This window comes from Saccostrea cucullata, unplaced genomic scaffold (assembly GCF_032062105.1).
Source record: "Saccostrea cucullata isolate Sc308-1 unplaced genomic scaffold, CSIRO_AGI_Scuc_v1 ctg2149, whole genome shotgun sequence".
Lineage (NCBI taxonomy): Eukaryota > Metazoa > Mollusca > Bivalvia > Ostreida > Ostreidae > Saccostrea > Saccostrea cuccullata.
In genome coordinates, this window is record NW_026936753.1 from 30640 (window position 1) to 57137 (window position 26498).

Here is a 26498-nt window from a genome sequence, read left to right on the forward strand (position 1 = left end):
AAGATGTTTTGAAAATAAATTTATATTTTCCATTATATTCTATATATTTAAAAATTTCCTCAAATTAAAGATGTATATCTCTGTGTGTTATAATGTTTCACATGCAAAATTTTGGGGTGGGTTGGGGGTGGGGGTGGGGGTAAAATTTGTACAGTCATGGGTTAATGTATAAACTAAACGAACTAAAACTGATCTTGGACCATCCAATAATAGAGGAAATAATAAATAATAAATAAATGAAATAAATTTCACATTAAGGAAAGGACTTTACGTTTTTCTTGTCAAGAAATTTCTGGGTTAGATTGTTTTTAACATGAGCGACCCTCTTGGAAAAAAATGTTGTAGATGCGCGCCTGTTTTTTTTTTTTTTTTTTTTGTTGAAAATGAAAATTCACATAAATATCAATATAAAAATAAAATTTATTCAAATTTTGTGGCAGTTAGCAGTAAGCAGCTGACAGTTGGCAGTAAACAGTCAGCAGTTGGCAGTAAGCAGTTGACTGTCGTATATGGCATTCCATATGGAATTCCATATTTCCCTTCCATTTTAAATATTTTTTAAATTTTCACCGATAATCTTTTAGTTTCTAAGTATATTTGGTTAAAGTGAAAAACAGACTTGTTAAAATTTCCCTATAGAATTTGGAATTTATTTCACACTCATAAATGTATACACTTTCAGAAAATTACAAATTTCATAAGTAAATAATTCTGATTATTTCATTAAAATTAATAATTATTTATGGTCCATAAATATATACATCGCAACGTGTTCGAGGTTCCACATTCCATGCTATCGAGCATGCGTATAGTTTTCATAAACAAAACAGCATGGTAAGAGAGGGAAGCCCGGTAGGCCTGCTACATTGACAAAGTCGACCAAAACGAAAAACAAAACAAAAAATAGGGCTTGAAATTAAAAAAAGAAACTTTGCTGACAAAAATTTAGTTGGGAGATTAATATAATCATTGGATGAAGAAGAAACGGGATCTAAGCGACCTTCACGGGGGGCTCGCGAAGGTTCTGCCCTAAAGGTTTGTTGATACATGCTATCATTTCTCGTATCTCCATGGCTTTCAAAGAAAAAATATCAGTGTAAACTCAACGTTAAAATGCACTTATGACACTTTAATTTATTGCCATTTGAAGTGCAAATTGTATTGGAACTACAGAAAGGTATTATGTTTGACATTTTGCCGCGATTACGTATGATTTGGTGGATTTTCCTTTCCTGCACCTCAATACGCAAAACGTCAACATTTGTACTTAATCATGTTAAATTCGTCTGAATGCAGACTAATATGTTAAGTATTATTAATTTACCGGAGAGTTAAAATATTTTGATTCTCAGAATTGATTTTACTTAATATTCCATTATAATTGTAAACCCTACATTGTATGCACATGCCATTTTAGAATTTACATGGTACAAGTAAACAAGCCTTGATTTTCCGGCAGATTCTAATTTCGTTAATTTTGTAAGTGGAGGGAATATTTATTTTTCTCAAATGCTTAATTCAACTTTTATCCTTATTCCTGAATGATATATTGGGTAAATTTGAATGAAAAAGCACACAATTTGCAGCTGTATTGCCGCTTTAAAAAAATAGATCTATTATATTTTGTAACATTGTTCGAAATAGTTTCCTCTATAAAGTTTGAATTTTTAATTAATTAAAATTTGAATTATGGCGATTGTCATATATAAATTTGAAAAATTCACAAAGGATGATGTGACATAACTGCTATCTGGGGCCCCTTTTTCCACGACTAATTATGTTTAATCTACAACGATGTTGGTAGTTTTCAAACATGAGTGAATAAATATGAGGCCTTTAAAATAGTTTCAATAGTTCAGACACATTTAAATAATAAGGAATACTGCATTATCTTTGATTTTTTAGACCCTGTCACAGCTTAATTCGGCCAGGTTTGTGTGAATATTTTTTATGGCAAGAAAATGGGCGGGTCTTAGTACAATAGAGGGATATGCGTGCCCGAGAAGACCTTATATGGCTATTGTTATTTAATTTCACACTTAGTCATTGTCCAATCCGATGACAGAACAACAAAACATGATGGGTATTAACTCTACTCATATTAAAATAAAAACACAACACAAACATACATTGCCTGACAGCCAGCCGTGATTGCTCTAGAAAAAACACAAAGAAGGGGGTGTATAGACAACTGTGAATAATATAAATAAAATTATAATTCCAATGACCTTGAGACCATAAGCCTTTTTTCCAAAGAGTCTACAATGTAACCATCTTTAGCACTATCACTTCTCCATCTACCGTGCTTTTTCAAACATCTCTCATCCACATTTGAGTTGGCTGCCACAGTTGCCCCACCCGCCCTTAAAGAATGAATTCCTATGTTAACATGTTCACCCATAACTGTTTTCAACAATGATACAAGATTGCTTCTAGCTGCTGTATAACTAAGTTTTTTGTTTTTATATATTAATTTACAAACATCTTTTGACCTAAAAATTGGTCTAAATAAGAAAAAATGATTGTCATCAATTGGACCTAAAAGCTCTAGGTATTTCTTATACATATTGACAGGTCATGCAGACGTTGAACCCTTAGCGACAAGGACTTCGCTTCCTTGTCTGTACTGATCTGTTTTGGATTTTTTAATACAAAGCACAAGATATTCATCATGTACAATCACATCATTGAATGTTAAAGAAATAGCTTCATCAAACCTTAGAAAACCAGCAAAATAAAATAAAATCATGGTAAGATTTCTGACAATTAGCGAATCATTTTCATCAATGAATTTATCACAAAGTTCAATCAACACATCCTTGGTAATAGGCTCTTTTTTCTGCACAGCACGACCAGCTTTTCGTCTTGCAGCTTCTTGTGGAGATGAAACGTAAGAATTCTTCGTTGGGTCTGGTAAACCTACACATTCATGAGCCCACTTAATCGCATAAACGGCAGCGTTCACAGGATGTTGAGATGACCCGTTTTGTAATAAATGCGTCAGGTATTATGCCACATGCATGGGACTCGCCGGCAACGCACTATGTCCTTGAACTTTAATGAATTTTTCCCATCTCTTAAAAGCGTTAAAGTAGGATTTTTGGTGTTATCGCTTTTACTTGACAAAATCCAGCTGCTTAAATATGGACACAGATCCGCCAAATAACTTCCTGGTTCAACGCCATGTTTTTCTGCATTTCTTTTAATACTGTCCTGTAGTCCTATTCCTGTAAAAATATGTCAACTGCATAAAATTTTATTTTCAAAAAAATCATGTTAAATAACAGATCTTTTTCCCAAATATTCCATTATTTCCTCTCCCCCTTCAAATTGCATGAATACTGTAGATTGGCAAATATTCGAGATGGTTTTAATTTCGCTATGTTCGCGATTTATTAATTTTCCGCGAAATTAATATATCGTAAATTTAATTATTTGTTTTAAAGCGTTTAAATGCTTATACTAAATTTTTAATTAATTTCTTGCAGCGTGAAATTAAGACCATCGCAATTCGAACTTTTTGAAGTATCGTGAAATTTTAACACCGTGGAATTAAAACAACTTACAGTATTTTGTATTTTCGAAAAAATTTTAACATAATATTTGAAATTGCCCTCCTTATCAATCAACATTGGCCAAAACGGAGCGGATTTCCACTCTGGAATTACCAAAGTACAATCGCATTTGTCATTCTCAAGTTTTCTTACCACTAAAGGAATTAATTTTGGAGGGGGTACAACCCAGTTCAAATGATCAGTCCACATCTGAGATAACGCATCAACAGCGCTTAAGAGAGAGTCTGCTCTTACGTTTTCTGACCTAGGTATTCATTTACCTGTTATCTGGATATCCTTCTCTTTGCATAAACTATGCACTGACATTGCAATGTCTTGCAACTTTTTCTTTTTACTCCCTACTTTCAAAATATGCTGCACATTCTGATTATCAGAGTTTATCTCAACAGATTTACCTTCAACTTTATCAACTGATTTTGACAATGTTCTATTTACTGTCTCAAGTTCTCTCCAAGTAGAACTTTGCTTACTTTCCCATTCGTTCCAAACTCCATACCACTCAAATTCGACTTGTTCACCCTTTGAACATATGGTCAAATGACCTCCAAAACCAGACTACCTCTCTCATGACTTTCGAAAATATGTATCCCGCTGTACTAAGGCCAAATGGCAGAACTTTAAAAACGTAATACTTGCTTTTCCATTTGAAACCTAAGTATTCCTCATCTAGTTCATGCATTCTAATTAGATGATATGCACTTTTTAAATCAAATGAAAAAATGAAATCACCTGATTCGAATAAGCTTTTTGAAACAGAGGCATCCTCGTATTTATGCTTGTTTTTAAATAAATGAGGATTGATGTGTCTTGCATCTAATACCAACCTTAGTTTTGTTTTGTTACCCGCTACTGTCAATGGATTTACAACCCTTGGTTTATTGATACATTCCTCTATGCAACCTTTATTGAGCAATTTTTCAATTTCTTTATCTACAAACTCACCGTTTTCTAACGCAGATCTATTATTCTTAATTTCTATGGGTTCTGGTGTGGTAAACAATGGCATTTTATAGCCATTTTCAATAACGTCCAAAATATACCTGTTTGCACCAATCGAACGCCACTGACCTATATTTTCCCGTAAATAGCCTCAAGGTGAAATATTTACCACGCATGATTGCTTCTGATACCCTCCGTCGTTTATCTGCTTAATCAAATGATTATTTTGATAAACAAGTGTACTTTTCTTATTGTCATCTAGTTTTTCTTTGCAGTCTTTTCTCCAGTGACCTCTCTTGTTACAGCGATAGCAATGCCCAGGCTTCCATGTAGATTCGCTGGGCGTTGTCTGTGTCGACACTGGCTTTGGGTAGGGCCTGGTAAATTCTCTCAGGTTTTTTCGTTTCTTTGCCTTTTCCTCTTTTAGTTTCCTCTCGGCCCGAGTCTGTGCTTTCGTGATTCTCTTCTCGTCATCGGAATCTGATGCTATAGGATTCTTAACTTACTCGTCAACTGCCTTCCATCCGGCCTCTGACGAATCTGCAAGTTTTATTAATTTTTGTCTATGTTTTATAATGTCCACACCTTCTGCTATTTTACGTTGAGCGTCTTCAATACTGCCTTCCTCCAAATGTTCACTGGCCTCCTGCATTTTTTATAGGACCTTGACGTTGTGTTTGTGCTGCTCTTCGTTGCCGCGTTTTTTGAATTTATATCCGTCTGACACAACTTGTTCAATTCTAGCCTCTTGTTTATCGGCAATAGCTTTCTGGTTCTCATGTATTGTTTTCTGCATCTCTGTAAGCCTATTGTCGAGAAGCTCCGAGAAACTGCTCAGCATTTCGTTATTTGACGCGCGTACAGTATCATTAATTTGTCTTTGAACTGCTTGGGCGTCCATTTTCGTCTAACTCGTGTCACACGGCGGCTAGAAGTGAATACCTGAATTACATTTCGAAAACCTGTTCTTTACGCTTAATAGCTATTGGCTACTAATGGAACCTTCCATTATAATGCACTGTGCCTTCAATACAATATTTTCCCGCTATTACTGGCGAACCGCGGGAAAATATAATTTTCTCATTTTATCGCAGACACGTGGTTTTGGTCAATTTACCTGTTGTCCTTTTCTACATTTCAAACCTTTATAATGGTCGGCCAATGCTGTTTATACTTAATAATACGAATAGATTTTCAGCATTTACGGTTTTTAGGGCAAGAAATGCACATGAAACTTGTATTCACCGATACTCGGGAATACGTGTAGACCTATTGAATTGCTGACCAATTCTACAAAACTTTAAACTAATGTATATCCTATGTGTATATTCTATCAATTGTTTGTAACTGTATATAAATTTTACTGTAGTCTCGGAAATGGTACATCTAATCTGTGACTCAAATGCATAAAAAATATCGGAAAGCAGTAAAATTCAAAGCATGTTTCCATAGTATTTTTGTGGTACTCACTCGTAACGAATTTCATTTAGCTGATTGGTCAGTTAGAAAGTATCGCCTGTGCCTCGATTAGCATATGAATTTATTCTTACGTCAGAAAATCTAGTTCCGTCGATCTGTTTATAATGGGAAAGGCCAACTAGATTTTACAATTAAAAAAAAAAATAACATGCGGATATATGTGAGCGCAGTTAGGTACAATTTTCTCCTTTCACATATAGGTAGATTTGAATAAAATAAAGTGACCAGCCAAATGAGAAAATTGTACCTACCTGCGCTCGTATATTTTAAGGGATTCAAAGAGAGGGGCAGGGTTAAAATGCAACGAGAATTGAATGTAAACATGATACACCTACCCAAATTTAAGGTCTATATCTTTCAAATCACGTTTCTATTTTTGTTAAAAATAGTATTCTATAAAGTTACACATATCAGTGATTAGTTACATACAAAAATTTGAGTAAAATTTAGACATTTAATTTTTTGTCAGTATACGAGGGGCCGCAAGTCACCTCATCCTTTTTGTGCAAATTAATCTGTGGTATATTTTAATGTTGGTATATAGAAACGAAATTATTTTTATATACCTGTTATTGTTGATATTTTCTTGGCGATGTGAAAACAAGTAATACGATGAATTTATAACTTCATCAAATGTGACCATTTTCTGACACCTCATCCTATACCTTGTGTATTGGGGAAAGTGACACCTGATTTTTCTTGCTGCTGAAATTTTTTCATCCTCCTCAGTCTTTATATTCTGACACCTCGCCCTATATCTCGTGTACCAGGGATACACGTACCATCGTAGCCCCTTTGACAATTTTACTACTTTGATAATTAAATTTGCAAATCACTTTAGAAAAGCAATTTAATGTGGACATACATATAATATTGTAGTGAATATAATTTTTTATCCAGAAGTAAGTTTAGTGGATAACGCAAATATTAATTTATTAATGTTTCAGTAGTTGATAAATTAAATGCATATGTTTCTTTAAAAAAAATTTTTATTTATCACAAATGTTACAAAAAGAAATCATTTATATTATTGAGCAATTACGCTCTGAATGCAAAAAATAACAATAATTGCAAAATTCACGAGATTCTGATGCCGAATTTACCAGCTGTCGATTTTGACTTTTTTATCAATTGCCGATTTCACCAGGTATACTGATTTAACTTGTACCCTAAGACCATTTACATGATTATTCACCACATTCAGCACAGAGATTGTTTTAAACACTAAAGGGTAGATTGTTCGGCATATTCTTATTTGCCGAATTCCTAATAAAAACAGTGTTTCAATAATCAGAACGTGAGTATCAACGACTTTCAGGAGTGTTGATGTTCCTTTATCGGATAAATGGATCCCAACTTTCCGTAATAGATCCGAAGATCGAAACATATTTTGAATTGAGATAAAATTCACACTGTATTCCTCACAAATCTAATTACTTGTATTTCATTTATGTGGGAAACATTTGTATTACTCCGTGGTGGTATTTCCGAGATGAAAATTTCGGTACATATACAATCTCTGAATATCGATTTTCAATTTTAATTTCAAAATTGAAAAAATGAAATTTCGAGAAGATCGCTTTCACTTGTCTTATTTTCTCTGTTGCCGGCAGCATTATTTCCACCGACAAGGATGACGATTGACTGCAATGGTGTCAATTCCCTGAAGAATGCGTCTGATATCGGACAGTAAAGCCTCTCTGTTTGTACGGAGCGCAACAGTTCTCAGTAATCCATGGGTTCGAACTCGCTGTATGATTCAATTTCCTGTTTTTGGTTCTTTCCCGTTCTGTTGAACGTGTTCTGCTCATTTTGGGCTGACATGATTTCTGTTGATGTTGAGAATTTCCTCGTCTCAACTCTTGTATACTGTGATTGTCTTGACACGCTTTGTACATTGGTATCTTTTTCCTGCGTATCAACAGCTTCGGTTTTTGTAGGTGGTTCCCTTGTTTGAGTAGCTACATCTACTGATTGAGAGGTTTTGATCTTAAGGGAATGCGACTCCATTTTCAATCTGGCAACTTCCTCAGAAAGATAGGTAACAGACTTTGTAAGTTTTTTGAATAATTTGAGAGCTATATATATATATATATATATATATATATATATATATATATATATATATATATATATATATATATATATATTAAGTATAACGTTCGCCGAAGTTGAGAGATACTTGTATTTACCCAAATGCACATAAAAACATAGGTAATCAGAGATTACAGAGCTCAGCTCAACGAATATTTTATTTCAGTAATCAAAGTCACACAATTAGCTAACAAAATGTGTACATCCAAAAGTGCAAAATCTATGCAATTTTGATCTGATACTTTTGAATAGATCTACATAAAAACTTCAGACTAGTTCTTCGTCATGAAAACGTAATTAAAATCCAGCATCTGAAGCAAGTTTGAGAGTTTTCATCCCTTGATGCATCATTTGTGCAAGTTTAGTTAATATAAGCCTGATAGTTTCTTGGTAATAGACCTGCACCAATAACTTTTACCTGGTCGATTATCTAGAAAATGTATGTCAAATTTAGCATCCGAAGCAGGTCCATTAGTGTGCATCCTAAGATGAATCATCTATGCAAGTTGCTCAACATAGGGCTCATAGTTAATTGGAAATGAAACCTGCATAAAAAAACTAACATTTTTCACTCATCCAGAAAATGTACGTCAGATTCAGCATCCGAAGCAAGTCTGGTAGTATGCATCCTACGATGTATCATCCATTCAAGTTAAGTCGTTATAGGGCTCATAGTAACTTGGAAATGAAACCTGCACCAAAAACTTTAACATATTCACTAATCCAGAAAATGTACGCCAGATTCAACATCCGAAGCAAGTCTGGTAGTATGCATCCTAAGATGTATCATCCATGCAAGTTTAGTCGTTTAGGGCTCATAGTTACTTGAAAATGAAACCTGTACCAAAAACCTTAACCTGTTCACTCATCCGGAATATGTAGTTCAAAGATTTACCATCCATGCATGTTTGGTCGTTATAGGACTTATAATTACTTGGAAATGAGACCTACATCCAAAACTGCACGAAAAATTTTAACCTGCCCCAAAAACATTAACCTGGTCATTCCCTTGCTGAAATTGCAGCATCTTAAAGCTTGACTAGTTCAATGAGACACACTAAAAGCATCTTCATAGCATGTCTAATCAATATAGAACATAGAAGTACTTAAAAAGAAAACTGCTCCTAAAAACGTAACCTGGGACGCCGACACCGATGCCGACATCGACGCTGAAGCCGAGGGTATCACATAAGCTCCCCCAGCTTCGTTGAAGTGAGCTAATTATTGAGGTCATTAAAAGACCATATGGCAGGTCATTTAGAATACCCGTTTCCTTCTGCACCGGAAATACATGGATGGACCTGGCTAGAGGTATCGCTCTTGCCTTTATAATGCTTAGACACAGATTTGAAGTTCATATTAATTTTTAAAATTGTCTTTTGTAAGATCGTGATTTATTTGTCGCTTGGCATTTCACACGAAAATATTATAAAAAATTCTTTATCTGCAAATTATTGAAACTACAATTTTCGGGAGGTGTTTGATTGGCACTTTCACAAAGTAAACCTTATCCTAAATACTGAAGAAAAGTAAAACTTTGTTGCGTATTGATGAAAAGTATTATTAGTATAATCTAGAAAATCCAGAGTAGAAAAAAATATGAATTGATGAAAAACATTAAAAATATAATCTAGAAAATTCAGAGAAGAAATATGAGAAATCCAATCCATTATCAATGATATGAGGAGAGTTAAACAAATTGAACACACTCACTCTGAAACGTAAACATTAACAAAACTCAGAGCTAGTGTCCTGTTTACAAATATTTTACTTGCTTTCAATTGTTAAATCAATCATAGATTAAGAATTTCATATTTCATCTTTGAAAAGTACATTATGCTAAGATAAACGCAACTTGAAAAAATAAAGACCCGTCACATAATTTTAAAGCGCTTGAAATAATCCTGAAAGAAATGTTTTACGCAAATATATTCTTTTCAACATTGACAGCAACTATTAAATTTGTGGTCGGAAATTAATACAATAATCTTTAGTAATTATTTTTTAAGAAAATTCCAGGGACAATCGCATGTAATTTAAGCTGTAAATATATATAGGAAATTAGTTTAATAAATATTTTGCTGCGGGAAAGACTAATTTTTAGTCTTAGTGTTTTGTTTTTAAAAGAAAATAACACACAGAAAGGATTTTCTTTGTTCGATAGAAAGAAAAAAAAATATTTGATAATTTGCTGAACAATACTGACATACTTATGCCTGCTACCCCTTTTGGGGCATAGGCCGCTGACAAGATTCCCCCAGGTCCCTGTATCCTGAGCAATGCTTTATACCTCCTTCCAGTCCTTCCTCATTCTTTTGACATCTGCCTCCAAATCTCTCCGCCAGGTGTTCTTTGGACTCCCTCTCTTACGTTTTCCCTGGGAGTTCTAGGATAGGACTTGTCTTATGTTGTTCTTATGTGACTTGCATAAAGTATACTCTATTCACCTGCACCTTTTCTGCATTATTTCTGCTTCTACAGGGCCGGGGCTTGGTTTGTTCTTTGTCACAGATCCGTGTTATTTATTTTGTCGGGCCATCTAATCTAGAGGATGTGTCTCAGACAAGAGTTGACAAGAGTTGACAAATGTCTGGATCCTGTTTATGGTGGAAACTTTCATCCTCCATGTCTTAGAACTATACAGAAGCACAGCCTTAACATTGGTGTTGAAAAGCCTGACTTTGGTGCATGTTGTTATTCCCTTGGTCTTCCAGACTTTTCCCAGTTGGAGCAATGCTGCTCTGGCCTGTCCTATTCTTGCCTTTATATATCAGCTTCTGTTCCTCCTTGTTGGTCTACTATATTGCCAAGGTAGGTGAAATGTTCTACTTCTTCTATTTTCTGACCTTCTTTATTTAATGGAGCATGTGATGGTTTGTTTGCTCTTAGGATCTTTGTTTTTGCAATATTGATGTAGAGTCCAATCTGTACTGATGTCTCTGCCACTGGTGTAATTTCTCCTGCATTTGTGCCTGGGTATGTGATAGGAGTTCCTAGTCATCTGCAAAGTCTAGATCGTTTCGCTATGACCACGGTATCCTCTGTAATCAATTTTCTTCTATTGTTTGTGAATGATTTCATTCTCCAGTGAACAATGGAAGCTCATAATTTTAACGTCGTTTTATTTTCATCGACCGACAGGTTATTTTGGACAGTGGTGCAAGATGGGCTTTTAGTAATGTGTACATTCATGATAAAGAATGAATTGATTTGAGAAACCTACGAATGAGTATATTATTCTGAAATAAATACAAATCAAGAGTAATAATGACATTGGATAGTTTTTCTTTTTAATGCTGTATTTGATGTGTGTAAGATTTAACTTATGTATAATGCAAAACATTATTTGCTTCCGATTTTGATGATTTGTGTCAACATTAACTTTATTTTTAGAATACATTTTCTTCCAATATGAATGCCTTTGACACTATAACATTCCTCTTACCATAGACACAGGTAAAGCATGTAGATCGATTAAACTTCCTTCAATGTGATTTATTGTATTGATCTTTATCATTTTGTCCATGTCACCTTTATGGGGCTCCTACACGAGTGTCAGAATGGGAGAACACTCTATAGCTTGCAACATATGATAGAGTGGCATTTCCTCCCTAGCCAGTCGATGTTAATACTCTGCAGTTCTGCTTGTACATCAAACACAAAGAAGCTGCTATTCAATTTCATACAGAACCGATCTGTATTTTACCCACTTCGTTCTACATTTCACTCTGTTTAACTGTGAACAGAGTGAAATGTAGAACGAAGTGGGTAAAATACAGATCGGTTCTGTGTGAAATTGAATACACTTTATGTAAATGTGTATAAGTCTTTAATGATGCAAGAAATGCGTATAAGTTTTAAAACAGTGATTAATTATTTATTTTTTGAATTCTATTTACAGTATCATTTGAATGTTCGGCTCAAGTCTAGACATGGACCCTCGCAATAGTGCCATAGACATCCTCCTTTGTGATTTGTGTGAAACTGCTCCCTTGAAGTTTCATTGTGAGAATTGTCAAATAAACCTTTGTGTTGCCTGTAAAGAGAAGCATCTGTTACATTCATGCGACAGAGAAAACATTGTACCCTACAGACTCCACATATTTGCTACAAAATATCCAAAATGTCAAAGCCACACACAACAATTTTGTAAGACTTACTGTGAGAAATGTGACATTCCTATTTGTGAAACCTGCCTCTCCTCTGATGTCCATAATGGACATTCTCTATCAGATGATCTGCAGAAAATCAATTTCAAAAGTAAGCCTATCCCACCTCAAAAATTTTTGGCATGCATGGAAAACGGAAAGACCACCGTGCGTCATGCTCGAGGGGTTGTGATTGGGTGTGCTGGTGTGGGGAAAACGACTCTGTTATACAGACTCATGGGTAAAAGTCTTCAAGAAATAAAAAAAATAAAATCGACGAGGGGACTTTGTGTCTACGAACACATATTTTCTGTGGAAAAAGGAGATTTGGTTGGTAAGCGCTTATATGATAACTCATGAATTCAAAAGTCATTGGAAAGAAGATTTTAAGTTTTCCAGACCAAAAACCCCTGAAATGTTAGCTTAGTATCTGAGCCTAAAACTCATGAGAGTTTTATATATTATGTTCGAAGAATATCAGGGTTCTGTTTGTCGAGTGTAATGCATGCACATTGTACTTCTGCGCATGCTTTCTCGTGTGATGCAGATTCAAGATTTTAAATAATGACCTGGGGGTATAGTGTTTTACAATGAAAAGCACAATATAAAACTGAACTGTTTATTAGGCGGAATGGTAATTGGGTATTCATTGAAAGGTGATTGAAAAGGTCAATGATTGACTTTTCTGTGAACTTTCAGTTATCAATTAGTCGACTGAATGGCACCTACTCTTGAGCGGCCTTTTGGTTAACTCACAGTTGTGTGTTTTTTGCAAGATGTTTTGTTTATCTTTAAACCTAACATATTTATCTTTTTTGTTCCTTTAGAATTAAATACACATTGTTAAAAGAGTCATTTTTTGAGCCCCATTAGACTCCCATGGTGAAAGAACTAAGAACTCTAACTCTTGATTTCCGCCTACACTTTGCACCCATTAAATTCAATATTAATGGCAATTTGGCCATTAAATCTTTGTTTAATACAAAGAATAGTTCTATGGTAATTGCTTAATCATTTTATTTCTAACGCTAGATAGTAAATTATCATTAATTCAAGCTCTTGAAAAAGGGGGGTAGACGATATTTTCTGGTGAAATCGAACTTTCAAAAATCAACATATTTCGAAATAGTCTTAAATATGATAAAATATATCTCATATCTTTTCTTATGTTTTATGCAAATAAATAAAACATATATAAATTAATAAAATACAATTATTTAGTTGTAAATAGCTTTAAAATTGGTGAAATATCAGCACTTTTTTTTTAGTTTTTTGTCTATAACCATATGTTCCCTCGTGAAACACAAAAAGCTTTGGCATAAATTTGTAAAATGACAGTCTATATTACCTGTAAAACGGAATTTTTGTTTCACGGGGGGAAAGATTTTTTTAAAGTATTTTCCGTTTTCCGTTGATTTCTATAGTGAAAACACAAGTTTTACCAAAATTATAAAGTTATCTCTCTTTGATATCCCAAATAAGTAACGTTTTATGAAAATTCATGTAAATATCTATAAAATGTTTGAAAATCATTCGAATATTTTAACTTTTGAGAATTGACTTAAAGGTAGGCGGGAGAACAATACTATCATTCGTAGTTCTTTCAAAAACCTTATATCATATCTACAGGGAACCACCAACCGTCTCTCAAAGGTTGATTAGGCTACTGTGTAAAATACAACCATGGACTTTTTGCATAAAAAGTCATTCCGACCCCTATTTGACTCCAAAGGTGAAACTTAAAATTACGAAACCTTATTGCACATCTAAATGAAACCACCAACCATTATCTTAAAAGAGGATTAAGCTACTATATTAAATGTGAATAGAGTTTAGAAAAGCAAGGGCTTTTTTATTTGACCCCTAAGATAAAAATGAAAGCTCATACTTTGTTATTGCACGTCTACATGACATGACACTATCAACCATCTCTAAAAAGATAATTAGACTAATATGTTAATGATAGGGGAGTTAGAGGAAAAAGAAAGTGTGACAGACAGACGGACGGACATGAATAACAACAATATACCCTCATTTTCTTTCAAAAGTGCGCGTATTAATATTAGATCATCATTTTTAATATGAAACAATGTAACAATTTTTAATTTGGACGAGTAGGATTTTTCGGTTTTAGTGCAACTTTACTTCATTTTACTTATTGCACATCTAAATGACATCTAAATGAAATGAATAAGCACTTCAAACATTATTTGATATTTTGATTGTAATAACGAAATTTTGACCTGCTCCGTGATCCTATTTTCGGTCAAAGTAGGAATAAGAAATAATTATCGATATTTAAAACTTTTTTATACATGTGATTCGAATTCATTTTTGAGATATTTCTCCCAGTTTTTGATATTATATGCATATGTCATTTTCGAACAAATCTCCTACAACTTGCGTTATTAATAAAATCTTGCGTAAATTTCGACATTAAATGTAATAACTTGTTATAATGAAGAATATAGAGATAATGATCAGTATTCAATATCAAAGTCCATAAAACAATACAAAGGAACAGAGCAAACACGGACCTCTAAAACATCAGAGGTGGGATCAGGTGTCATGGAGGAGTGAGCATCCCCAGCTTACCAGTCATACCCACCGTGTTCTCCTTGTCATGATTGGTGAATAACGGAAAACCCCTCATCAATTATGGTATATATAATGGACTAACAATAAGTATGAAAATATACTTAAAGTGTGTAATTACATTTTGTGTTACATAGCATTCTTCGTTGATTTCAGCGCAAAATGTGATAACCACATTTTATTACAATTTGCATTGTAACTGACTATTCTGCTATCACAATACTCTCTGATTGCCTGTCTTATTTTTGTCATCCTTCCTAATCGAGATTGCGAGGGGAATGTAAAGGATATTGCAAAAAATATTAGAAGTTAATAGAATAGTATAATTAAGTATAGTGAAGTTTACAGACAGCGATTGTACATGATAGGCGGTAAATGTAATTAATCTGATAAAGACAATGATTCCATTGGAAAAATTATGTAGGTGAAATTAATTGTAATATTTAGATCTTGGATGGATGGATGATAGATAAACTTCTAAATTATTATGATTTTATTTACACAAAGTTGTCTTCTAAATTGAAATTTATGCCATTGCTGCATTACAGCAACTGAAAATGATATCTCTAAAAGACGACTGATCCGAGTTCCACTGTCTGCACTTCAGAGGAAAGAGCAGATTGGGAAAGAAAAGTCAATGTTTGGAGTGAAAAGAACAAGTCAAAAAAGTGGAAATTTAGAAAATTTGCAAAACGATATGTTGCCAAAAGGAGAACAGAGAGCAAGTCCATTGACGGTACAAAATTCTTCTCTCGATATATTAAGTACCACGAAAAATGCAGCGAATGAATTACAAGTGACGAGAAATGAAAAGGATAAAAAAGGTGCCAGGGAAAATGAAACAAATGATCTTCAAATGTCGAGATATAAAATGAGAAAAAGATTGGGTGCCAGGGAGAAGGCAGAAAATTATCAACAACAGAAGCATGATAAAATGCGAGAAAGATTGGTTGCCAGGGAAAAGAGAGAAAATGATCAACAGACGCATGATAAAATAAGAGAAAGATTGCATGACAGGGAAAAGAAAGAAAATTATCAACATCAGACGCATGATGAAATGAGAGAAAGATTGGGCGCCAGGGAAAAGGAAGAAAATTATCAACATCAGACGCATGATGAAATGAGAGAAAGATTGGGCGCCAGGGAAAAGGTGGAAAATACTCTACAACTGACGCAGAATGATATGCGAGAAATATTAGTTGCCAAGGAAAATGAAACTAGTGTCAGTATGATTGATTTTGCAGGACAATTTGCTTATTATGCATGTCATCAGATCTACATGAGGTCTGAAACATTCTACATTCTTGTGTTGGACATGAGTAAATCCTTTAATGATGTCATTGGTAGTGAACTAGATGACCGTGAGGGCTCTATATATTCAACATGGACTTGCAAAGGTATGCTTCTAATTCTAACTTGGCAATGATGCTTCTTAGTTTACAAGATTTCAACTTTAAATTTAAACTGTAAACTCTACACTGAGTATTACAAAAATCATTTACAAAATATTTCAATTGGTAAACAGCTTTTCATAGTTATACGTGATCAAAAATTCACAAGCGTGGAGAATGTTTTTTTAAAGTCTAGAATTGAATTGATTATCAGATTAGAATTGAATTGATTATACCTGATAGGAAATCAAAAAAAGATACACACTTTAAAGTTCAATGCAAAGTTCTTTTTGTCTTATTGGCTACTATGATTCAATAAAGTAATTGTTTTGATACCAAGCTGTCGGCTTTTTCCCAAGTTAAATCAATTTCATCGTTGATTCCATGAAGAAAAGATTCAAATGGAAGACAGATTCACGGTTCAATGTATTTTTGAAACAAAGGTCAATGGTCAAGATCAAATGGATTAATAAGCTGCTATTTTCAACACATCTTTATGACAAGGATTGCACTTGCCATATAACACAGAGTTACAAGTAGCTCTTAAAGGTTAAATAATATTTGCATACTGGCACTATATTGCATTTTTAAATGTTTTTCAAAGGTCAAGTTGAAGGTAACGGGTTTGGTAACCCTGGTAATTTTACACAATCAATTCTTCTAAGATTAACAAAAGCAAAATATCAAATCACTGCTGTTTTCCGTTTTGATGAAACGTTCTGAGTCATGCTTTGAACGTCAATTATAATATAATGACACGCCCATTTTTTAGGAAACGAAAAAAAAATATTCGTCGGAATGTTTAAGGACACCTTGCTCTTCGTGACAAGCAACATGGGTTACACCGAAAAAAAGATTTTTGAAGTTATAAGAGAGAGATTTAGAATGATCCCGCTTCTGTAAAACACGCATTTAAACGAATTTGTCAATAATTATTAATCTATCATGTTTAGTGAAATTACCATAACACATGTATTTGTCGATCACGTGCTTAAGGTAAGTCACTCCTGAAATTTGTTATATCAAGGATTTTTTGAGAAGTATATTTTGGATAAGTACTCATAAAGTGTAACACAAAATCGCAAAGAAAATAGGGGGTCAGTGTGCATCCTACTAATCTACGGTACATTTGCGTTGACCTTTTTGCACTTAAATTTCATCTCTTTGGTTAATTACTTTTACCCTTATTCTTTTTGATTAGATGTAAGCATGGCAATAAATATAATCTTATTTTACGTAGAATAGTTTGAAAAATATTTATCATTAAACAAATCTTGCAAATTAATGCGCGTAAATTATTGTGTGACCTTTTTGCACTAAAAAATAACATATTTGGAGTATTAAAAAACTTAATAGGCAATAAAAAATTTTCTTATATCAAACTTTTTACGACTTGAGTGCTGATTAGTCATAAGTATCGAGTAGTTTAAAATAATGAAAGAAAAAGGTAGGGTCAGTGATGTTAATTTTGAAATATTTGTCAAAATATGTGATTTTCAGGCAAAAAATGGTGTGAATTTGACCTTGACTTCTTCAGTATATTTTCATTTTTTGGAAAAGTTTGTTGAGAGAAGGTGTAAAACTTAGTCTAAAAATATAAATTAAGACCTATATTAAATATTTTTAGCAATATCAAAACAGAAAATATTCTCCGAGTAAAAGTATGTGAGGCTAAATTTCCATTACATTAAATTTTATAAATGTGCAGATTTGCAGAATTTTCTGCTAAATATCCTTCCGCCAAAAGAAATAGTCCCTCATAAATCTTGCTTCTTTGTAGATTTTTGAGCAGTTTTTTCACTGAATGTTAAAAAATTTACATTGTTGAATTTAAATATGTTATAAAAATTGAATTTTAATAAGTAGTTTTGAAGTAAAAGTTTCTGCGTGAACTTTTCTAAAAAGCTGACGAGTGACTTACCTTAATCGGTGTTGATGTAGACTGTCAATTTGATTGGCTATCATATTTATGGAATACCTGTTCTACAGGTATTTGAATGAACCATTTGACCGATTTTTTTCTTTTCTAAAGAAATGGGCGTGTTATTGTATGACAATCATCTTTTTAGCTCACCTGAGCCGAAGGCTCAAGTGAGCTTTTCTGATCACATTTTGTCCGTCGTCCGTCCGTCCGTCCGTCCGTCCGTCTGTCCGTCTGTCTGTCCGTCTGTAAACTTTTCACATTTTCGACTTCTTCTCAAGAACCACTGGGCCAATTTTGACCAAACTTGGTACAAAGCATCCTTGGGTAAAGGGAAATTTAAATTGTTGAAATGAAGGGACATATCCCCTCGCAAGGGGAGATAATCAAGAAAAGACAAAAATAGGGTTGGGTCATTAAAAAATCTTCTTCTCAAGAACCACCGGGCCAGTAAAGCTAAAACTTATGTGGAAGCGTCCTGGTATAGTGTAGATTCTAAATTGATCAAATCATGACCCCCGGGGGGAAGGGCGGGGCCACAATGGGGAATCAAATTTTTATATAGAAATATATAGGAAAAATCTTTGAAAATCTTCTTCTCAAGAACCACTGGGCCAGAAAAGCTGAAACTTATGTGGAAGCATCCTGGTATAGTGTAGATTCTAAATTGTTCACATCATGACCCCCGGGGGAAGGGCGGGGCCACAATGGGTTATCAAAGTTTTACATAGAAATATATAGGAAAAATCTTTGAAAATCTTCTTCTCAAGAACCACTGGGCCAGAAAAGCTGAAACTTATTTGGAAGCATCCTGGGGTAGTGTAGATTCAAAATAGTTCAAATCATGACCCCCGGGGGAAGGGCGGGGCCACAATGGGGAATCAAAGTTTTATATAGAAATATATAGGAAAAATCTTGGAAAATCTTCTTCTCAAGAACCACTTGGCCAGAAAAGCTGAAACTTATGTGGAAGCATCCTGGTATAGTGTAGATTCTAAATTGTTCAAATCATGACCCCCGGGGGAAGGGCGGGGCCACAATGGGGAATCAAAGTTATATATAGAAATATATAGGAAAAATCTTTGAAAATCTTCTTCTCAAGAACCACTGGGCCAGTAAAGCTGAAACTTTTGTGGAAGCATCCTGGTATAGTGTAGATTCTAAATTGTTCAAATAATGACCCCCTTGGGAAGGGCGGGGCCACAATGGGTTATCAAAGTTTTACATAGAAATATATAGGAAAAATCTTTGAAAATCTTCTTCTCAAGAACCACTGGGCCAGAAAAGCTGAAACTTATGTGGAAGCATCCTGGTATAGTGTAGATTCTAATTGTTCAAATAATGACCCCCGGGGGAAGGGTAGGGCCACAATGGGGAATCAAAGTTTTATATAGAAATATATAGGAAAAATCTTGGAAAATCTTCTTCTCAAGAACCACTGGGCCAGAAAAAGTGAAGCTTTTGTGGAAGCGTTCTGGGGTAGTGTAAATTCTAAATTGTAGGAATCATGACCCCTGGGGGAAGTGCGGGGCCATTATAGGGAATCAAAGTTTTACATAGAAATATATAGGAAACATCTTTGATAATCTTCTTCTCAGGAACCACTGGGCCAAAAAAACTGAAACATATGTGCCCATGGAAGGATCATGGGGTAGTGTTGATTTCAAAATGTCTAAATTATGATCAGTGGGGTAGGGCGGGGATGCATTATGTATAACAAGGGGGAAATCTGGTAAAGAAAAGAATGGGCAAAGCTTCTCAGGTGAGCGATGTGGTCCATGGGCCTCTTGTTTAAGATAGCTCAATATGTTCCAGTCAAAAGGAAAATTTTACCACTTCAATGCGCTTCGTTGTATCAGACAGACAGGCAGCTTCAAAATAATCCCACGTCTCCATATGAATGAAAAATTCTCGAGAGGGACTTTAAACAATATACAATCAATCAATCAATCAAAATAACCCCTATCTTGTGTCACTTTGCTCTGAAGGTGGCACAGAAAAAATACACTTTATTTACTTTTTTCAAGTGGAAAATATCCACCACTGTCCTTTTAACATTTATTTAAATAATTTATTTCATGTAAACAAGATTTTAAGTAATTTACTTTCTTATTAGATTATGTTGACTTCTGGCTTGAATCCATAAAATCGTTCGGTGGAAAAACTCCACAAATACTTGCTGTGGCTTCACATGCAGAGGACAAAGGAGAAGCGGTATGTAAAATATTTAATGAAAGAATTCTGACGAATATGCAGACTGTATTAACAAATCACAATACTGCACTGAGGGTGTTCACGTGATGACAAAGACCTGTTTGATGGTCATTCAAGAATTTGTTATAAATACAGAAAGGACTTTAAAAGTTTGGATTAATCTAATTGAATATACATGAAAGTTTTATAAAATATGTAAAAAAAAAAAATCATTCCAATCTCAAAACTCAACGAATTTTCTTCGAGTTGTGTTTCATTTGTAATTTTCTACAAGATGCATAAACCCAATCGAAAATTTATGGGAATCTGGTGCTTTTTTCAGCTTAATTAAAAAAAACACATGGGAGAATTAAGAATTAATCTGTTGCTTTAAAATGCCTTTATATATATTATATATACTAGTAACCCAGTGAATGACAATGGAGTTTATGTCAGGAATGTATATAAGGTCTTGGATGAAATATGGAGATAACAAATGGTATTCTTGCCCTTCTTATAAATAGAACTTTCTGGGTATGTGTGGTGCTATTTCCAGATTAAAACTAGATGCACAGTGAGCAATGAGCTCATTAAATGAGCTCATATGGTTATAGTGGCAAATTCCATGTTTTGCTATGGGGGATCTGAAATAAGCATCAGATCAAAAAGTAAAACAAAAATTGCACAATGGCAATAGGTAATGAAGAATCTGTAAAATTATCATTAAATTTCATTTAGTTTTATGAGAGCAGTTGCGGATAAGATATAGATACCCTTCCGTATTACAAAAAGAATTATTGTGTCCATTTTTTCTCGAGGAAAGCCACAATGTGTGTCCGATCAGTAAAACAGGAGGTCACAATGGCATTATGTAACAAAGATTCTGTGAAAGTCCCATTAAATTTCATTCAGTGGTATAGGAGTTGCGGATAAGAGATGGGTACCCCTAAGCATAAAAGACGTACGGACGTACAGACGGACGTACAATGTACATTCTGATCACTGTTTACCCTCCCGCTTTTCAAGTTGGGGTATAAATATGACTTTAATAATAATTTTTTTAATTTTCATATAGGAAAAAAAGGTTTTTTGGCAAAATTTTTGGAGATTAATACGAGAAGAAGATTGTGACTGGCTCGGAAAATGCATAAATTCCCGTGAATTTTCTTTAGGACTTATTGAGATGAAAGGAGATGAAGAAAATTCACTGAAGTGTCTAAAACAAACAATTGCTAAGGTGGTATCGAAAAGTCCAAAAGCTGAGTTAGAAGTTCCATCAGCATGGGCCCTTCTTGAACATCTCTTGCGAAAGACAGAGAAGCCAATCATGTCACTTGAAGAAATCAACAAAGTGAATAAAACACTTCCGAATAACTATCAGTTAAAAAATCAGGAGGAAATTTTCGAATTTCTATCCTTTTTCCATGATCATGGATTGTTACTGTTTTTCAAAGATAAAGGACTGAGGAAATATGCAATATTTGGGATGCAGTGGTTTTCCAATGCATTCAGTAAACTTATTGCAGACAGGAAGCATATCAGCCAAGACTGTAATACAAAATACATTAAAAAATGGGAATGTTTCAACGAAACCGGAAAACTGGGACATGAACTTGTCGAGGCTCTCTGGACAGGCGAGCAATCGTATTTAGATCATAAGAGAGAGCTTATGCTGTATATGGAGAGATTGCAAATGTTAGTTAGCATAGTTGACGCCGCTCACAAAACCTTGTGGTATGTCCCCTGCATGAATAATAAAAGTTTTACACGCCGCATATTTAAAAGGAAGTGGAGGTACTCTTCCATTTTATGTTTTCGGTTTGCATCGTTTGCCATGTTCGTGTATTACAGACTGATTGCATACTGCATGAGTTCACTGAAGTGGGCTGTGCAGCTGGATAAAGACAACAGTCCATGTCTGTATCACACAGCAGCAATATTTGAAACAACCGAAAATCACACTGTTATTGTTGGTATTTTTGATAACGACATCCAGATACAGGTCATGAGAATCAATAATCTGCAACCAAAGGTTTCCTGTGAAATTGGAAAATCCATTGAAATTGCCTTAACACAATTGACAAAGACATTTGAGGAGGAGAAGACCTTTCAGAAAGGTTATAAATGTTTGAATGTTTTCTGCAGTGAAGAGGATATGTCATTCATCCCAGAAAAAAAATTATCTAAAGCTAAAGAAATTCAATGCAATTGTCCAATAGAGGATAAACACGAAATAGACGTTCATAAAACTTTAATATTCTGGGAAGAGGTATGTATATACAACATGTAAACAAATCATAATAAATCTGTTATTCAGTTAAATAAGAGGTGATAGAAAGTCTCACAAAGATCACTGAATGCCAGATCTTTCCCATTCATTGACCTTTGTAGAATTTTCAGTTGACTGAATGATATAAGTTCTATGATATTCGTTTATATTTTGTACAATTAAGAGCTCAATTTAGGGATCATATTAACGTCTCTAATTTAGAATCTTGTTTGAGAAGAACAATTAAGTTTTAGTTGCAATGTTTAAAAATATGGAAGAAATTGTCAAATACAATGATATGATATAAATAAAAATAGTGAAGATAACTAACGGTGATCAATCTCATAATTATCTAGAGGAATTCAGTCGAGAACAGTGCAAAATCACGGATCCTTGCGAACATCACAGATGGGACCTTGTGACTGGAAAGAGAATATATTTTCTATTAATTGACAATGATTGTTCAGCCCTTTGAATAGGTTAGAAAAATGTAATCAATCTTAGTATTAAATAGACTTACGAAACAAGATATAGTGTATTTAAAACAATGTCATTTGTATTACACTGACTAAATCTAGTCCCTTGAACATCTTTCAACACATTTGACTCCTCAGCAGATGGCCTCGGGCACACAAATGTTGTCTTTATATTTCTGATTTTCAAAACCAAAAATATCAGTAAGCACCTGAAATAGTGTTCTCTGTTTGCTAAAAAAACATTACATCATTACTTTATATATCACCCAGGTGACCTATTGATATGTCTTTTCGTCGTTGAACTTTTCCAGCTTCTTCTCTGGAATCACTGAACCATTTTCAATCAATTTTATTATATAGGATCAATGGGCAAAGGGGCACAAATGCTATGAACTTTATTCTTCTTGTCCTCTTTTGGCTTTAGATATGGGGCTAAAACCATCAAAATAGTGCTTTCTTGAAAAAAAACTCCCTTAATTCCTAAATATCATGTAGTCAACTTGTTGGCAAAATGGCAATAATTGGCACTCTGTCCAAAATTTTAACATTACTGGGTCCAGGGTCAGGGTTCTGGATTAATGGTAAGGCTCTATTGATATATAGTATAAGATCATAAATTCTTCAATCTTGTTCTCACCCCTGAATGTTTAACAGATCAACAAGATGCATGATTATGATGAGCAAAGTGCCTCATCCAAAATTGTAATATATGTGGCCCAATCCTCAGGGGCTCTGTCATATAGATTATATAGTGGAAATGCATCATACATGTATCTTTGAAGATGTTGTCTTCTCCTTGGTACAAAGCAAACAGAGTGCATAGTATTGATAAGTAAGGTTGCCAATATTGTGAATTTCATAGGTCAGGGGTTCTTGTGGTGTAAGGGTTGGTGCTCTATTGATTATGGAATAAAATGCACTATTTATTTCAAAATCTTTTCTTCCAGAAACGTCATGGTAGCTCGCTCGCTCCGTGTTTGGAAGGTCGTGAGTTCGAATCTCGGCCACACTGACCTATGTCGATAAAAAAAGTAGTTAGCAAGTGTTCCTTCGCCATGCGCTCCGCACTTTGAAGTGAGAGTTTGCAAGTCCTTCAATGACACCTAAAAACCGAGGCCCCGTGTCACTGCAGACGATGGCACGATAAAATCCATCACTGCTCAACTGCCCTAAGTGTCGAGTAAAGGTCAAACATTATCGAATTAGACGTAAAACATACAATTAATCAATCAATCAATCAATCTTCTGGGTATGAAGCAGACAAGCTAAGTTTATTATTGGCAAGGGTTTTGTTAAAAAAAAATTGTGAATAAAATAATACTTGGGTCATGGGTTCTGGTGTTAGGTAGGGCTTCATTGTTTTTTTTTAGTGAAAATGCATTGATATTTTGAAAAAAAGTTCTCTGCTCCTGGGTATTTGGCTGAAAACTTTAAGTGCAAAGCTGGGAGAGCAAGGATGCTTCTTCCTAAATTGCGAAATTCATGGCTTTAGCTTCATCAAAGACCAAGCTTTAGGGTGTCCCATATGAAACAGAATTTAAGATAGGTATACTAATACGTGTACTGCACAATTATATTGGTCTGTAAAGTTTGCACGGTAATATAGGCTCAGGCAATCGTTTGCGCCGTTGGATGTATCGTTTCTCTTTTCTTTACATGATTATTGTACTGATAAATCTGCTATGTATATACGTGGCGAATACTGATAAAAACGAAAACAAGAGCAATTCTATTTTCTTGTAGCGAATTACTTATTCATTTCAGGGAACAGAAGAATGTTCTAAAAACGTGAAATCAGGATCTTCTGGATTAAATCTTGACGACCGTACTAGATTTGCCAAAGTTGGAATGGCGATAAATGATGTGTTGACAGAGACCCTTAGAGACGTTTTACAGAATAATATACCCTCTTCTAATATTTTTGTTAAGGTGAATGCATCAAAAAGATATAAAGATCTCAATAGTGAGCAACAGAATCTTATAAAAGATGCCATAAATTCTGGTTATGAGAAATTTGATACAACACTTTTGTACACCTTGATAAGAAATTTTTCAACAATCACTAAGCCCACAAGAGGTTGGGGTTTGACGGCCTTACCTGCATCAGGGGAAATAACTGTGGGGGATGACGTGGAAAGGATCAGACTGATACGAAACAATGTGTTTGGTCACGTTAACTCAGCTTTAACCTCACAATCAGTGTTTGATGATTGCTGGTCAGCCATCTCTGATATCTGCACGCGACTTGAAACCTTTACGGGAAATAGCTACTTGGATGAACTTAGTTACATAGAGAATCTTTCCTTGGAAGAAAAGAATCGAGAGGCAATTATAGATCAAATCAAAGTTGAATGTAAGGATGACAAAGAAATCCTCGAAATAATGCATTCAATAGAGTCAAACATGCATTCTTTGAAAACTGGTATGCATTCAGTGGAGTCAAATTTGCATTTGGTGATGAAGGATGTGAAAGAAATGAAAACAGCCATGGAGTTTGAGAAGAAAGGTGACCATAAACATCAGTTTTCATACATATTTGAAAAATATATCTTCTATCTTTATATATTTTTAGTGATTTCAATTTTATGTTATATATTATCTACTTACAGGTACGCAGCGTGGAAGGCGAGAAATTTGCAAAATCCTGTGAATATGTTTAATGTCGTGTTTACCATGAAAAAGACAAACTGTACATATTTTGTATAAACAAATAACATAGTTGAAGCCAACTGACTATTTTAAAATGTGATTCTTTTAGAACATGCAAACATCTTTAACTTTGACTTTGCAATGTGCTTGACAATCAGACAATCATTGTATACATTATATACTAAATTCATATTTGAAAATACATTGTTGAAATTTAACAAAAATACTGTAAATCACTTTTTATTCACGAGAACTTTATTTTCGCGTAATTACGCGAGACAGTGTTCTCGCGAAAATTTAATTCTCGCGTATAATAGTATCCCTTAGGATTATATAGAGCAATAACCACAATTTGCGAAAATTTTGTCTCCCTAATCAAGAGTCAGTGACTATCTCGCGAAAATGAGATGTCGCGAAAATTTAGTGATCTACAGTATTGGTAAATGAATTTTGTATAATATCTGTATATACTGAATTTTTTGGAAGAAGATTGAGACATACGTTCTAGGGGCAGTCGAAAGGAAACATTTGTTCTAGGGGTAGTCGAAAGAAACATTAATAAGCATTGCATTATTTTTATTGCGGGGGGCAGTGGTAGAGAGTCTGCTCTAGAGTCGCGGAGTAAGGACTTGATCTACAGTCGCCTGTCATTAGTGAGTTCGCAAAATTGCCGACTTAATGATTTTGTATGCAATAAATCTAAAATAAAAACGTTTTTACAAATAAACTCCTAGCCGAGCGGTCTAGCGCGATGTTCCTGCACTGCTAG

General features: G+C 34.4%; 1 protein-coding gene and 1 pseudogene across 1 annotated transcript; one reads left to right on the forward strand and one right to left on the reverse strand.

Moving 5' to 3' along the window:
• Positions 1-4171: 4171 nt before the first annotated feature.
• LOC134246509 (uncharacterized) lies at positions 4172-5578 on the reverse strand (annotated as a pseudogene).
• Positions 5579-11992: 6414 nt separating this feature from the next.
• LOC134246510 (uncharacterized) lies at positions 11993-25864 on the forward strand. The gene is made up of 6 exons (XM_062728897.1): positions 11993-12569; positions 15379-16227; positions 20259-20356; positions 21411-22604; positions 24845-25586; positions 25690-25864. The coding sequence occupies exons 1-6, from the start codon at positions 11999-12001 to the stop codon at positions 25728-25730; spliced, it is 3495 nt and encodes a 1164-aa protein (XP_062584881.1). The 5' UTR covers positions 11993-11998; the 3' UTR covers positions 25731-25864.
• The last annotated feature ends 634 nt before the right edge of the window (positions 25865-26498 follow it).

Excerpts from the sequence above, each read along its gene's own strand:
- LOC134246510 (XM_062728897.1), top strand. The coding sequence starts at position 11,999 with ATGTTCGGCTCAAGTCTAGACATGGACCCTCGCAATAGTGCCATAGAC. Across the intron at positions 20,357-21,410 it reads CAGAGGACAAAGGAGAAGCG|GAAAAAAAGGTTTTTTGGCA; the intron begins GTATGTAAAATA and ends ATTTTCATATAG. Across the intron at positions 25,587-25,689 it reads CATGGAGTTTGAGAAGAAAG|GTACGCAGCGTGGAAGGCGA; the intron begins GTGACCATAAAC and ends ATCTACTTACAG.